This window comes from Mytilus californianus, unplaced genomic scaffold (assembly GCF_021869535.1).
Source record: "Mytilus californianus isolate M0D057914Y unplaced genomic scaffold, xbMytCali1.0.p SCAF_5, whole genome shotgun sequence".
NCBI classification, from domain to species: Eukaryota; Metazoa; Mollusca; class Bivalvia; order Mytilida; family Mytilidae; genus Mytilus; species Mytilus californianus.
Genome location: NW_026262701.1, coordinates 33,809,144 through 33,825,447, shown reverse-complemented (window position 1 = coordinate 33,825,447; position 16,304 = coordinate 33,809,144). Strand labels below are relative to the sequence as shown.

At 33.8% G+C, this 16,304-nt stretch overlaps 1 protein-coding gene across 11 annotated transcripts in view; it reads left to right on the top strand.

Annotated features, from left to right (window-relative positions):
* The first annotated feature begins 378 nt into the window (after positions 1 to 378).
* The window catches only part of LOC127700953 (chromodomain-helicase-DNA-binding protein 8-like), a 73,358-nt gene continuing 57,432 nt past the window's right edge, over positions 379 to 16,304 (top strand). For 10 of the 11 annotated variants that reach the window (XM_052204695.1, XM_052204697.1, XM_052204702.1 and 7 more), the window contains exons 1-5: positions 379 to 467; positions 5,158 to 7,343; positions 7,926 to 8,407; positions 14,911 to 15,034; positions 15,589 to 15,753. In XM_052204695.1, the coding sequence (XP_052060655.1) occupies positions 5,286 to 7,343; positions 7,926 to 8,407; positions 14,911 to 15,034; positions 15,589 to 15,753 (2,829 nt within the window). In that variant the 5' untranslated portion in view covers positions 379 to 467; positions 5,158 to 5,285. The remainder of the gene's footprint in view (positions 468 to 5,157; positions 7,344 to 7,925; positions 8,408 to 14,910; positions 15,035 to 15,588; positions 15,754 to 16,304) is intronic. The other variant, XM_052204694.1, reaches the window with a different exon arrangement.

The window sequence follows — 16,304 nt, the reverse complement described above, 5'->3', positions numbered from 1 at the left end:
AATTGATACAAATCAATTAAAAATAATTATTGAAAATAAATTCACTAATTTCGTAACATCATCCGGGCATTTGATGAAAAATTACCTATTGTGATTGGCTATTGTTATAAAGCACCTGGTCAACGCGTTCTTCAAACAGGCATTCTGATTGGATAATAACATCAAAGGCAATATTTGATGAATGTCATTGTTTCATTTTACCAGATGAAGAAAAATAAATTTGTTAGTTGCAATTAATGAAAACTTCAATTCTTGGCAATAAAAACAATATATAATAGTGTATATAAATTAAAATGTTCATGTAATTTGTAAAAAATGATTTGATATGGTTTATTTGATATCCAATCAAAACGTTCGATTCAAAATTAGAATGCTTTCACACGACTGCATGATGTTGAGGTTATAAGCGGTCTAAATCAACAAAATTAACTTGTATATAAATTTGATATTTTGACATTATATGACAGGTAAGGCAACAATTTTATGTTAATTTTGTCAATTGGTCTTCTATCTTTATGTTTAAGAACATTTTTGTCATCGATTTTTTCTAACACCCCCGGGAAGGGTCCCATTCAGTTGGCTTCTGTTCAATAATTTCTTAAAAACTACAAATAGAAATGGCGTTCAAAGACAACTTTTCTTTGTGTCACTTAGTTATGTGATGCATTGTGTAACATTCGATTATGAGGTGGTTGTTAACACTTTAATGGTGATTTCAGAGAGTTTTCTTGGTTTGTTTTCATTTTGCTTCCTTGCACGTGTTTGAGAACAGAAAACTTGGATTTTCCCGTTGGTGGGCCCAGCTAATGGACAACAAAAGGACGTTTTCCTCGACAGAGGTTATCTTAAAAAAAGATATTTTAGAATGTTGTTATATCTGAACACAATAAAGTTTATACATACATGGTTTGTAACTTTTTATTGGAAAGTTAAGTAATAATTTAATTCAGTTTCATTTGTGATGATGTTAGGGGGTCAGAATGGGGTTTACCATAATAGAAAGTAAAACTGAAAGCTGAATTTGAATGATATTTTCATAATGATACAAATATAACATGACGGAAAAAATGGAATCCATACACTTAATATGTAATAATATATTTTACCAGCTCAATTTTGTTAAAATAGACAAAATATTGACCTCCATTCAAGAAAGAAAAAAGAGACAACTTTCACCTCATTTGTGCAATTTCCCGTACATTTCAGATGTCACAATGCTTGCATGTATGTGATATAGTCTGTACATTTATCGCCTGGCAGCAAAGAGGAAATAACTATATTTTAGAATTTATTTGTAAACAGCTGATGGGCAAATTCAGGATTGTCATGCTTTATCAGCACTAGCTGGTTAATAGTTTGTTTTTTTTGTGTTTTTTCTCTTTTCGTGCATTTCCATAATTTTTTCTATGAAACACTCTTTGCATATGAAAAAGGTATCAAGAGTTACCTCCCGTAAACCTCTAATTGTACTATTTTTGCATGTTGAGTACACAAAATTTGAGTATTCTCTCATTTATGGTATCGGGTCCGTTCGCCCTAATTACATGTTCGCCCTGGGTCCGTTCGCCCTAATTTTTATAAAAAAAATAATATTAGTGGTTTAATTTAAAGTTTTGTAATCTTATTCAGATATTTAAATGATTAATATTAAAAAATATATCTCCAAATTCATGAATAAACATTGAAAATAAAAAAAAAAGGTTTTTGTTTTGAAGCATTAATCAGGCTAGTAATTATAAAATTGAGAATGGAAATGGGGAATGTGTCAAAGAGACAACATCCCGACCATATAGCAGTCAACAGCTGAAGGCCACCAATGGGTCTTCAATGCAGCGAGAGACTCCCGCACCCAGAGGCGTCCTTCAGCTGGCCCCTAAACAAATATGTATACTAGTTCAGTGATAATGGACGTCATACTAAACTCCAAATTGGCTTCATTGTTACATTTGTTTTTATTCAGAATTACTTTTAATGACTGTTGATTGTATTTAAACTCATCATAGATCCAAGATTGAAACTTTGTACGCCAGACACACATTTCGTCTTCAAAAGACTCATCAGTGACGCTCGAATCAAAAAAGTTTATAAGGCCAAATAAAGTATGAAGTTGAAGAGCATTGAGGACCCAACATTTCTTAAAGTTTTGCCAAATACAGCTAAGGTAATATATTTCTGAGGTGGAAAAGCCTTAGTATTCCGAAAATTCAAAGTTTTGTAATTTAGAATGCTGATTAGATATGATTACGATGTCTTTGGTCTCACTGATTGTTGTAGTTATTATTTTGGTGGATTAATAATGAAATTGTTTTTTTTAAATAAACAAGTCAGCTTGGAATGAGTTAAAACAATGATGTATGAATTGTAAGACATTAAAGAGAAATTGTTTTCGCCGCTTAATTGGCTTCTTTGCTCTCAAGGTGTTGAGTGAGTTGGATCTTGTTATACCTGTTTGGATTGTTTTGAAATTGTTACAAGGTTTCAAAAAAAAGATAAATTCATACAGATAACTTTTTGGTCTCCAGTTCCTGAACACTTCTTCAAAATACTGTCCACATTCAACATGATGCAAGAATATTCAATGCAAATCAAAAGAAAAATCATTATCTGGTAGCATCAATACAACATAAATCCTCATCTCATGGGTTATCGTGCTATTAAGAATGCATTGTGACGTCACAATTTCCATTGAAAAAGCATGCATAGTACGAATTCATATGAGGTACGAAAATGTATGATCTAACCAAATATTTCGGGGGAATTTTCAACAAACTTTAATAGAAATCAGGGCGAACGGACTTAGTGCGAACAGGAATTAGGGCGAACGGACCCAAGGCGAACGAACCCGGATTCCTCATTTATGACATTTTAAGTCCTGATCCAAATTATATGAAAGCTACATGTAGCTTACTTCTGACAGATAAAAGTTGTATATTAAAGAAAAACCAAGCAAATTCAATCCATATTATGGACATATAAAACTGTTTATCCCATTACCTTGACTGAAATAAAATTAAAATAGATGATCAGGCTACTTGTATAGTGTATGTTATAACATAAAGCAGTAAAAGTTGATCATTCAATAAAGCCATTCACACCAACAAACATTTGGCGTAACAAATTCATGGCGTTCATAAAAAGGAACTCAAAATTTGTCTATTGTAAGAAAATGTATGCTTACCTGAACAATATTTCCAGATACAAATTTAAATCGGCATTTGTAAAAAAAGATAGAGAAAAGAGAGAGAAAAAAATGTGAGGTTATCATTAATTATGTAATAATATACCACTTGATCAGATGTTAAGGGAAAATTTTTGATATCGTCAAAAAGGCATATGGTTTTTTTAATTTGTTGGTTTACGGATCCGCCAACCATTACTTTTCTGAATTTCAGAAAAAAGTGAAAAAAAAATTAAATTCATTTCTTTTCTATACCCGCCTACCATGTTCTACCAAATTCATTATCCCTGAAATGTAATTGAACCTATCTGTTTACTAGCATTTATCTCAAAATGTGTATTATTGCATCATATTTAATCATAAACAGAAATGCATTGTATGTTTAAAACAGCTTAAAAATATGTCTGGCACTAAAATTTAAGGAATGATGAAAAAAAGGGATTGGAAAAATATTGTGATATGACTGAAGTACACAGTAATTCTATACCTATTTATGTCTTGTAAAATTTAATAATTTTTTTTCATTTTCGACCAACCGACCCAACATTTTGCCCAACATCTTTAAAAATCTGTAAACCAATAAATTAAAACCCTGGCCTAACAAAGTTTGCTGATTTCAAATTTGATTGTCAGACCATGCCGATGCTGCTGGTCCCACAAAAAATTGTCTTACATTTTTGAAATTAGTGTGTAAGCATCCTTTTAGAAATCTTTAAATTTAAATTCTTAATGGAAAATATAAAAAAAGATTTTCAGTTATCATGTCTATCATTTTATTGGCCTTGCATCCTTGGCAATCAAATATGACACACCACCTTAATCCATGGAAATTCCTTTAACTGGTTTTAAATAAATGGTTTTAGCGACAAATTTATATATCAGTTAAAACTTGAATCCAGTGCCTTATGATCTGATTAACTACCTAACATTGTTACAACAACAACAACCCTTTTTGTCAGTATTAACCATTCGGACAATCTGACCTGAGAATAAATGTTATAATGACGAATCTGATAAAATTTTGGTGGTCCCTATAGAGTAGCTTCAGTTACTTTTCAAAAGTTTCAACCATGGCCAAGGGAACAATTTATCAATTTTATTTTCCAATCAAAAATGACTATGATAGAAATTAAGAACTAGTACTTTAAATTCAGAAATTATTGTCATGTTTTTATAAATGCAAAAAAATCGACAGTATCAGGTTTGCACTAATATAAACTTCCAGTAGTGATCTTCCTGTATAAAATTTTGCATTCACATAGATTTGACATTTTTGCAAGAGGTCAAGGATTCACAATGATAAATGCAAGCATTAATTTCTGAGTTAACAGGACCGGTAATTTGAATTTAGAGTTATGAAAATCTGTCTGATGGTCAATTTGTTATACAATGACCAGTTTGCCAGAATAGAATCAGCATTGTACCATTTAAGAATCTGTTAGATACTACTGACTTTTTGAGAGTATCGTGCAATACATGAACATGTGTCCCCTCCACCTTTCTTAAATTTGTTTTGCCTGATGGTTCATCCAAAATGTCACAATTTCCAAGTATTTTAGCTACTGAATCCAAGATCAAATGAAGTGGATGAAAGGAAATATAGGCAACTGTCAACCTTCAACAATAAGAAAAATGCATACTGTTTAGTCAGCTATAAAAGGCCTGACATGAAAAATTCAATTGAGAAAACTAACGGCCTAATTTACAACAAACCTATTTACAAAAAACAAATATGACAGACATGAACCAACAACAACCACTGAACTACAGACACTTAGAGAATTTGGTGGGGTTAAACATGTCTGTTAGCGCTCAACCATCCCCCTTACCTGGGACAGTGGTGTTACAGCACAACATAAGAACACACTATAAAAATCAGTTGAAAATGGATTTTTTTGGTTTGCCATTTTGAATTTAAAAGCATACAGTTTTAATGGTTACTTTGATATGTATCATGATTGGCATTTGACATTTTTCAGGTGCTGTTGAGAAGAACAACTGCACCAGTATATTCAAGGCTACAGAAGATGGATAACGTGTAGATAGAATAACAACAGCTTCATTCACAGCTGAAACCAGCCAGACTGGCTGAAAGTGGATAGCTACAATGTCAGATAATGGAATGCTTAGTTTATTTGATACTGATGGAGGCTTTCTTGAAGATTTGGCCTCAGATAATGGTTTGGCTGGGACTGGATCATTGTTGGATGCAGGTGGAATTTTGGGCCAAATGAACCCAGTTATGAATACTCAGCCACAGCAGACTCAAATGTTTAATCAGCAAATGGGTGGCATGCCAACAAACCAATTCAACAACATGCAGATGCAGCCTCCAAATATTGCTCAGCAAAATCAGTTCATGACAAATACTTTTGGTCAACAACAGAATCAATTTAATACCACCAAACTGCATCATTTTGGTAGTCAACAACAGCAGCCGGGAACTGCAGCTCATATCATGGTTCTTCAACAGAACAACCAACCTATGGCACAACGATCACCGATGCAGGTTGTTCGCGCTAACATGCAACCATCACCTGGATTTCAAAATTACGGAAGCATGACTACGGCAAACGGTCCACGGTTGCCAAACCCACACCAGCAACAAATTGGAATACAACAGAACATGCCAAGAATGTGGAACCCTAACCAGAATGGACCTAGTCAGCCAGCATATGTACAACAACTGCCAAATCAACAGCCCCGATTGCAAAACATACAACAAATACCAGGGAATGGCTTACAGACAACCTACCTCACTCATCACGACTATGCCTTATCTAAAGATAATAATATCCCACAGAATCGATACCAAGACGGTATGCCCTCAACACCTAATGCAAATGTGTTTATGCAAGGAATGAAGTCCCCTACAGGTAACATGAGACCAAATGTGCCAATGTCCAGTCCAAACAATAATTTGGTAAAAAATGTAAGCAATATAAGTCAGAGTCCTAGGCCTCCTCAGGGGCAAATGATGATTAATAGGACTTCGACATTCCAGACCCAACAAAATATTAACTCTGTAAATATACCAAACTTCAGCTCTAGTCAACAACAAGTTCAACAGCCGTTCCAAAACAGTTTCAATCTACCAAATATTCAGAATGTAGGACAGTTAAATCCTGGTAGTGTCAATGTTCCAAGTTCGTCTTTCCAGCAGTTTACATATCAACAGCCACAGCAGCAAATGCCAAATCAAAATACAATGGCAAGTGAAATACAAATGTCTCAAAATTTGAACGATAAATCTTCTAATATGATTCCATTCCAAAATACTAGTCCCAACCAGAATGTACAGTTCAGACCAGCTTACACAGTTGGTACACCTCAAAGGACAATTACACCATCAGCTTCTCCTAGACCAATCCCTTCTCCAGCTTGCACGCCTGATCAGAATGCTCACACTTCTCCAAATTCTCAGGGAAATGTAAATCAACTTGTCTCACCTACAATGGTCTCTAGACCGAACACAACACCTGCGTCTAGTCCGTTCCATCTACCTAACCGGTCTGATGCTAATATTTCAGTAAGTCAGGCACAGATTCTTACAAACTCGTTTGGAAATATAAGCAATACTAATACTGTATCTGTAAATAGTCAGAGCAATACAATACCAAATCAGCTGATGTCTGTGAGTGTAAGTCAAACTAATTTAAATAGCATGGGACAGATGAGTCCAAATGTAGGACAAGTAAAAAATGTAAACGTGGAAATCTATCAGCTTCAGCAACAAATTCAACAGCTGCATAATCAGCCTCAGACACAACAAACTCAGCAACAAATGTTGGACTTGCAAGAACGTGTTCGGACATTACGAGCACAACAAGAACTCAATAGTCAAAGCCAAAAACAACAGGCTGCACAATCATTTCCAGCGTATCAGATTCAAAATCAACAAATGCAACAAAGTCCTCAGAGACCAGCTATAATTCAAGTTCAACAGCCACAGTTGCAACCAAGACAACAGATTGTTCAGATTCAGCAACCATTTCCAAACCAGCAGCAACCCATTCAACAACAACAAATGCAGCCTCAAGGACAGAGAATTCTGCTTGTATCCAATAACATGGCAGGTCAGCCTACAAGATTTCTGCAAACCATGTCACAGGCTCCTGGTCAACAGTTTGTTCAACAGCCACAACAAAAGGTTGTATTGATTCAGGTAAAAATAACTTTCACCTGTGTGCATGCAGTGTCCAAAATTATATTCTGATGAAATAGATTGTTAGACTTGCACATTTTCTAACCCCTTATGCACACAATGTTCTTGCCCTAATTTTCATTATTAACAAGAAGAATTGTTTGCTTAACCGTATGCATATATTAGCATTGTATTTGTTGTACATTGCATTTCATGAATGGTTTAGGGATCAAATCACTCGCTAGTATTGCCATTAACTGTGATTGACAAACTTATGAGCTAGGAATGCTATTCCATTTGAATAAATTTGGGAGGGTATGAAGGGAAGTTTTGGTTTTGGACAGGGTCATGTTTATTTTGGTGGAACATGTACAATATATGTCTATTTGATGTACCAGGGGTATTCAAAATAACCCAAACCATCCTATCCTCTCACAACCATTTTAATGGAAAAGCCCTATTGGGTTTAATTGTAATAAAAAAACCCTGGAAGAAACCACATGGTTCAAAAAATTAATGCTGAAACCCGTAATCTACAGTTGAATGAATTTGAATCAAGAAAAGTTTAACCAAGTGCTTATCATTTTTGATATATTTTTTTAGCAGCAACAAGCGCAGCCAGGACAGCAGATCAGATTGATTGCCCAAGGACAACCACAGAATCAGATGCCACCATCATCTATGGCCATAGGTAGTGGTAATGTTCCAATGTCTGTTGTGCAGATCCAGTTACCACAGAAAACAGATATTCTACCTAAACTAGAAGATGAAGAAGAAGACAAATCAGTACAGAAAGTGAAAGCACAAGAGAAAGCCAATCAAATTGTGGCAGAAGCTGTTGCTAAAGCTCAGGCTGCTGGAAATACACAAATTCCAAAGGTAATGACTCCACCACCTATTCCTTCAACTGTTGGTGATGCTGAAGCACCCATTAGTGACGATGATAGTAAGAAAAAATCAGCAAAGAAAAGACCAAAAAAGAAAGGCAAAACACCAAAGGATAAGAAAGAATTGGATGAAGATGGCGAATCAAAGGAAAAGAAATCTAAAGTAGAAAGGCCAAAGTCTGTTAAGAAAAAGAAAAAGTGAGTAACAATATTAATAGTTATAAGGATTTCGTCATATCTAGCTTAGCCAATTTTCCCCAAGGATTTCGTCATATCTAGCTTAGCCAATTTTCCCCAAGGATTTCGTCATATCTAGCTTAGCCAATTTTCCCCAAGGATTCATCATATCTAGCTTAGCCAATTTACCCAAAGGATTTCGTCATATCTAGCTTAGCCAATTTACCCAAAGGATTTCGTCATATCTAGCTTAGCCAATTTTCCCCAAGGATTTCGTCATATCTAGCTTAGCCAATTTAACCAAGGGTTTCGTCATAATTAGCTTAGCCAATTTTCCCCAAGGATTTCGTCATATCTAGCTTAGCCAATTTAACCAAGGATTTCGTCATATCTAGCTTAGCCAATTTTCCCCAAGGATTTCGTCATATCTAGCTTAGCCAATTTTCCCCAAGGATTTCGTCATATCTAGCTTAGCCAATTTTCCCCAAGGATTCATCATATCTAGCTTAGCCAATTTACCCAAAGGATTTCGTCATATCTAGCTTAGCCAATTTACCCAAAGGATTTCGTCATATCTAGCTTAGCCAATTTTCCCCAAGGATTTCGTCATATCTAGCTTAGCCAATTTAACCAAGGGTTTCGTCATAATTAGCTTAGCCAATTTTCCCCAAGGATTTCGTCATATCTAGCTTAGCCAATTTAACCAAGGATTTCGTCATATCTAGCTTAGCCAATTTTCCCCAAGGATTTCGTCATATCTAGCTTAGCCAATTTACCCAAAAACCTATAGCCTATAACCAGCAATTTAGACAAAATAGCTTTAGAATAAGTCGAAATGATGTAAAAACAAGTTTTAATATAATATTGCTGTATACTGATCATTTCATTAAATGCTAAGAAGAAGAGCACACAGCATGATTTATTAATGTTAAATAGAATAGAGGTGCCAGGCTTTAAAGGAATGTCCTGCTGTTTGTAACGTTTGCCATCCATGTTTTTGAAAGTGTTTCATTTCCATAAATGAAATGTATTCCTGCTTACCCAGCTGATCCTCCTATTTCATGGAAAAATCAAGTCACTTAACCAATACTGAAACCATCACTTGTAATTGGTTACTAAAAAATTACAATTTAGCACTGATTTTAACTCTACATTGTTCACTTAAAGTACATGTACATATAACTACAACTAAGTTAGTTTGTTGTCTGGGTCATCAAATTGTTGACTGACTGATTGGAAGCTGCTTAACAACTGTCAAAAAACATTATTTTTCAACATATTAAAGTCTTAAGTTTCACTGGACATTCAGTCTAGTAAAGAAAAAAGATTAGTAATTATCAGATCAAGTAAACTTACTGGACCTAATAAATCTCAATATTTTTGATTATGGGCAAATAATCTCCCAGCAATTTAAATTTTTGGTATAAGGGTTCCTTGCAATGTCTACATGTCTGTAAGGTAGAGTTTGTGGATGTGATGCACGGTCAATAGATATAAGAAGATGTGGTATGAGTGCCAATGAGACAACAAGTCCTTATCTCATAAACAATAAGCACTAAGTCAACAATATTTGGTGTATGGAATGATTGTAAGGTGTACATGTCTGACTGGCAGGTATCACCTGACCTTGACCTCAATTTCAATGTTCATTGATCATTTGTGTTTTGGTCTATTTAATAGATAAAATAAGCAATAGGGCCACTATATTTGGTTTTTGGAATAATTGTAAGGTGTATCATCTGGCATGCTTCATCTGACCTTGACCTCATTTTCATGGTTCATTGGACAATGTTTAGTTTTTGTGGTCTGGTCTATTTCTCAGATATTTTAAGCAGTAAATCAATAAATTTTGTGTATGGAACGATTGTAAGGTGTACATGTATGTCTGGCAGGGTTCATATGACCTTCACCTCATTTCATGGTTCATTGGTCAATGATAAGTTTTTGTTAGTTTGTCATATACTATTAGCAATAAAATCAACTGTTTAACCCCTCCGCATTTTTGCGCCTGTCCCAAGTCAGGAGCCTCTGGCCTTTGTTAGTCTTGTATCATTTTTGTCGAGCCTTTGACTTTAGTCGAAAAAGCGGGACATAGCGATCCTACATTCTGTCGGCGGCGTCCACAAATATTCACTCTGTGGTTAAAGTTTTTTGAAATTTTAATAACTTTCTTAAACTATCCTGGATTTCTACCAAACTTGGAGAGAAGCTTGTTTATGATCATAAGATAGTATCCAGAAGCAAATTTTGTAAAAAAAAAATTCCATTTTTTCCGTATTTTACTTATAAATGGACTTAGTTTTTCTGCCAGGAAATATTACATTCACTCTGTGGTTAAAGTTTTTAAAATTTTAATAACTTTCTTAAACTATCCTGGGTTTGTACCAAACTTGGACAGAAGCTTGTTTATGATCATAAGCTAGTATCTAGAAGTAAATTTTGTAAAAAAATAAATCCATTTTTTCCTTATTTTACTTTTAAATGGACTTAGATTTTCTGCCAGGAAACAACACATTCACTCTGTGGTTAAAGTTTTTAAAAATTTTAATAACTTTCTTATACTATTTTGGATTTGTACCAAACTTGGACAGAAGCTTGTTTATGATCAAATGCTAGTATCAGAAGGAAGTTTTGTTTTCTTCCAGTTAACATTACATTCAGTCTGCAGTTAAAGTTTTTAAACATTTATTAGATTCATAAATTAATCCTGGATTTTTACCAAACTTGGACAGAAGTTTCTTTCAATCAAAAGATAGTATCAAGAGGAATATTTTTATTGATTTACTTCCTCATTTTTGTTGAGCCTGCGAGTAACGGAAAAAGTAGGCGAGACACTGGGTTCCGTGGAACCCTTACAAATTTTTAATTTTAGTTCCTGTGTATAATTTGGAGTTTAGTATGACGTCCATCATCACTGAACTAGTATACATATTTGTTTAGGGGCCAGCTGAAGGACGCCTCCGGGTGCGGGAGTTTCTCGCTGCATTGAAGACCCATTGGTGGCCTTCGGCTGTTGTCTGCTCTATGGTCGGGTTGTTGTCTCTTTGACACATTCCCCATTTCCATTCTCAATTTTATGTTTGGTGAATGGAATAAATAATGATTGTAAAGTGTACATGTCTGTCTTGCAGGGTTCACATGACCTTGACCTCATTTTTGTGGATCGTTGGTCAATGTAAAGATTTTGTGGTTTGATCTGTTTTTCATGTACTATGAGTGATAGGACCGCTATATTTGGTGTATGGAATGATTGTAAGGTGTACATGTCTGTCTGGCATGGTTCATCTGTTGGTTACTTCATTTTCATAGAACAATATATAATAATGTTAAGTTTATGTGACACTTGTAGTAAAATCTTCATATTACAGACTTTCAACATAAATTTAATGATAACCAAATCAGGCGAGAAATTTCTGCGTGTGCACTTTTGTGTGAAAGTTTTGCTTGTGTCTCACATTAAATATGAAAGTAATATAAGTCCCATTATCGCAATTTTACGAGATTTCCATTTGATCTTGCTGACTGATAATTTCCTTTCTCAGCGGAGTCGAGTGATATGAAAAATTATCGCTAGAAACTAAGGGGGCATGTGGCGTTGCTAATGAAATTGACAATGTCGTCATAGGTAAAATAGCGATAAACAAATTATCATTGGTCATCTCAACTCGATTGCTTTTCTTACTTTCATTTTGTACTGGCTCAAGCGAGAAAATCAATCTCTTTGAGATGATCAACGATAATCTATAAATACTAGCTGTAAATAGGTATTTTTGGTGTCAAACCCATAATTATACATTAGTGAATAAAATTTGATATTACTTAATAATAAAATAAGATTCTTAGAAGACTTTATTTTTGGAACAGGTAAATGAAAATGTGCATGAATAGGATAAATTTACAAAAGTCATTTTACAAGTGTTCCTGTCAGGTGTCTGTTTCCAATTATTGATTTCATTTTAATAAAAATGTCAAAAACATTTACATTTTAATTTTGTAACAATAGTCTGGTTTTCTCTTAAATTTTGTTGCTTAGTAAGCAGTCATGGCAGTGTTTAATATGCAATATAAATACTATCTTACTAATTATAAATCTGACTGACAAGTTATTAAGACTTATAATGTGAAGAATAAATATTTCTCTGTATGTTTATACAAGAATGATGTAGTGCATTCGCTTTTCTATCCAGATGTAATAAATTAATAAACAAAGTGATCATCCATTTATCATGCATGTTGTTGAGAAAACGTTGTGAAAGAGGTTGATTGGTCTGCAGATTATTTGTCATATTTCCAATTATAAATTAAAAATTAACTTCTGCATGATATCTTTTATCATATATTTTTGCTAAACAAAATTGTCAAGAGGAAAATGTTAACAATATTTATATTTAAGTTAGGAGATTTCTTGTCTTTGACAATTGACTAGAGCTGCATTATAGTCCTTTGCATGCATAGAAAAAGATCAGCATATCTCAAGTATTCAATAGTCCTAATTAAATCCAACTATTATTTTTTACATCGACATTCTCTTTTCAATTCTAACATATAAATGAAAGTGTATTGATAAAATGTTAGATAATTTATGATACATGTATTCAGCATGTATATAATAAAACATCTTGTCACACCTGACTTAATGAAAAAAAAAACATGAATCGTTTTATATAAGTATATAGGTCATATATGTATCATACCTTTATTGACAGGTTTTTTTACACCTGCTTAAAACTATTGTCATGTGTCTTCTCATTTTCAGACTTAAGGTTATTGCGTATAAATGTGTTCATGTTCAAGGTCATATATATTAAGGATAAGTAAATGGGACTGGGGACATTTAGAGCAGTCTATACTATATTTGGTTTTGATCAAAGCTCATTGTTGGAGAGCTTGCCATACAAAATTAGGTCATGCTCATTGTTGAAGAGCTTTCCAGGCAGTAATGGTTCTTGCTCATTGTTATAGGCCATAAGATGACATTTAGATGTTAACAGTTGTTTCGGGAATGATCTTTGGTTGGGGGACCTCGGTGGCCGAGTGGTCTAAGTAGTTACTACTGTAATCACTAGCCAGTCAACACTGAGGTTGTGAGTTCGAATCCCGCTCGTGCGGGTGCACTCGACTCATATCTTAATTGACTAGGATTGTCAGTTTTCCTATCGAAGGTCGGTGGTTTTCTCCGGGCACTCCGGCTTCCTCCACCAATAAAAACTGGCCGCCATGAAATAGCCCAAAAGCGGTGCTTAAAAGTGGCGTTAAAACACCAAAAATCAAAATCAAAATCTTTGGTTGGCAAATAACTCATTTCCAATTTCACTACATCTTTTTTTTTTAATATACGAGTTGCTATCCTAAATGAGTGCAAATGGAGAAGTATCTGAATCTTGATGCATGTGATTATCACATAAAACATATTTGTTTTTTAAATAATTTAACAACTGAGTTCAGTTCACACTCTTTAAGGACTGGCATTGACTTAGAGATACATGTACCAGTTATGACACTAAAACCTATTGATTACAGTAACATGTTGACAATCTGTTGGAAAGGAACTAATAATTTAATTGATAAGGACTAGGATAGTATTGTTTTTTATGAATTCAAATATATTAGATAATTTGATTTGTTCCTGTCTATTTTGAATAAGGCCAAAATAATTTTTTTTAAATTGTCCCTAAGTCCTGTTATTTTTGTTCTTATTGAAATAAGATCTTCTTCACTTGTCCACTTAGGTACTCAAAAGACCTTTTAAAGTACGGTGCTTTACTTAGGTACTCAAAAGACCTTTTAAAGCACAGTGTTTAGGGACCCTGTGCCATAACCTTTGTCAATCAATCTTCCATATTTAGTTTAGTTTATGGAAGGCAGATTTGAATGGGGGAACAACATGATATATTTTTCTTTTTCTTTATTTACGGGTGAAAAAATTGAACAGAAAAATCTGAAAGGACACTAGAATACTTTTACAAACCTTTTTCCTGATTAAATTAAAATTTCATAATGAATATTCATAACACGTGCACACTGTCATCATAATATGATGCTAAAGAAGGTGTTGTAAGGTCTTTATTTGGCAGTGTGGTTGAAGGGTAACCATGATCTTAATTATAAGATGTTTGATTTCATGATATTTTCAACATCTGAATTGTTTACAAATTTTTAGAAATGTTCACTTTCAATTATAGTCTTTACTTATTAATGTAAAGCAGCACCACTTAGTAAAACGTGCAGTAAGTGGTATTGTCTCAATTAAATCTAGCTTTCTAGAACGTCTGGGTAATGATTCCATTGTATATCATTTATCTCGGTGAAATGTTCTTTTTGCACATATTCCTTTCCTGAACTAAGTGTCTTGACTGTAATCCCAATAAGAAGAGAATATTACTAGAGCTTGGACGGTTTACTAGTATACCCTTTTCTAAGACAGTTACTATTTCTGCTAATTTATTTGTTCTAAATCCTTATGTAAGAACTATGAAAACTTAAATGTATAGCTGAAAGACAATATTTTGATTTGTATTTTTCAGACCACCAGCAACATTCTTGAAAAGCAAGAAAAGGAGACGAAATGGATCTTCAGATGGATCAGATGTTGAAATTAAAATTACACCACCACCATCACCAGAAAATGATGAAGATAGTGGTATACAGGTACAAACATTATGCCATGCCTAGTGTAGAAGGGGAATTTTGTTTTCTGATATTTGGGCCGTTCATCTGTTTATCCATCCCATATCAAATTGAAGTTTTTGGTTAAGGTAGTCATGAAGTTATGATCACATCATCTTGAAAAATTATTACTGATGGACATTATTATGTGAACATTTTAGATCAGATGCTAAATTACAGTTTTGACCTTAATTTCATGATTCACTTAAAAAAGAAATGTGAAAGTGCAAGCTGGGCATGATGTCCTATGGACACATATTCTTGTTTTTAGATAATTAACATGATTAAAAGTCATTGTTTTGGCATTTTGTGTGATTTATGGTAACTGTTTATTGCTGTTTTAAGCTTACATGTCGACACAATAAGAGAAACAGTGTTAGATAAATATATTTAATTTCTTGATAATTTTGATTTATAAATTTTTTACAAAATGAAAATTGAGACATGAGCATATGAATGTTAAAAGACTAAAGATTTGTAAGATTTTAAAGCATGTTTTGATCATTTTTAAGATCAATTGCTGTATCCATTTTCAGAAAAGAAGATCAGCTAGAAATACCAAGAGAAAGAAATATCATGATGAAGTTGACCTGAACCTTTCTGATGATGATACTTTGGACGTAGAGGCTGAGGCTGTTGTTGGTGCCACTGTTAATGCCACAGGAGGAGCTGTAACAAAACCGGTACCGTTTCTGTCTGTGGTAGGTGCATGCTGCATGTTTGTTGTCTAATCAAGCGACTGAACTTTAAACACTAGGTTGAAAAATTCTAGATTTATTTGTATTTATTCCCATTAAGGAGATGGTTTAAGTGACATAATTGAGAGGTAGTTTTGGCACTACTTTGGAATTCATTTAGAAAGTATGCAAGAAACTAATGAAAACAAAGTGCCATTAGACTTACAAGATTAATTAATTATACTAGTACAAAATTTTAATTCTGTTTGTGTTAAAGAATAAGTGCTATTATTCACTGTTACCATGCAGATAATTGTTAATATAAAGAGCAGAAATTTGATAATGGAATTCTAATTTTGAGAAATCTTTGAGATTACCTTGATAGCAGCCAGTCCTTGGATTAACAATACTAGATTTTGTCCAAAATGACATTGCTGGGAATAAAGTGAATGGAATGAGTATAAAATAGGTTTTGATTGCTAAAAGTGACTTTTTTGTTTGTCAAAATGTAGTAAAAGTAAATGCATTATGAACTGTCGTCTCTAAAGTTATTCGTAGGCTGAGGAAAAGTAAGT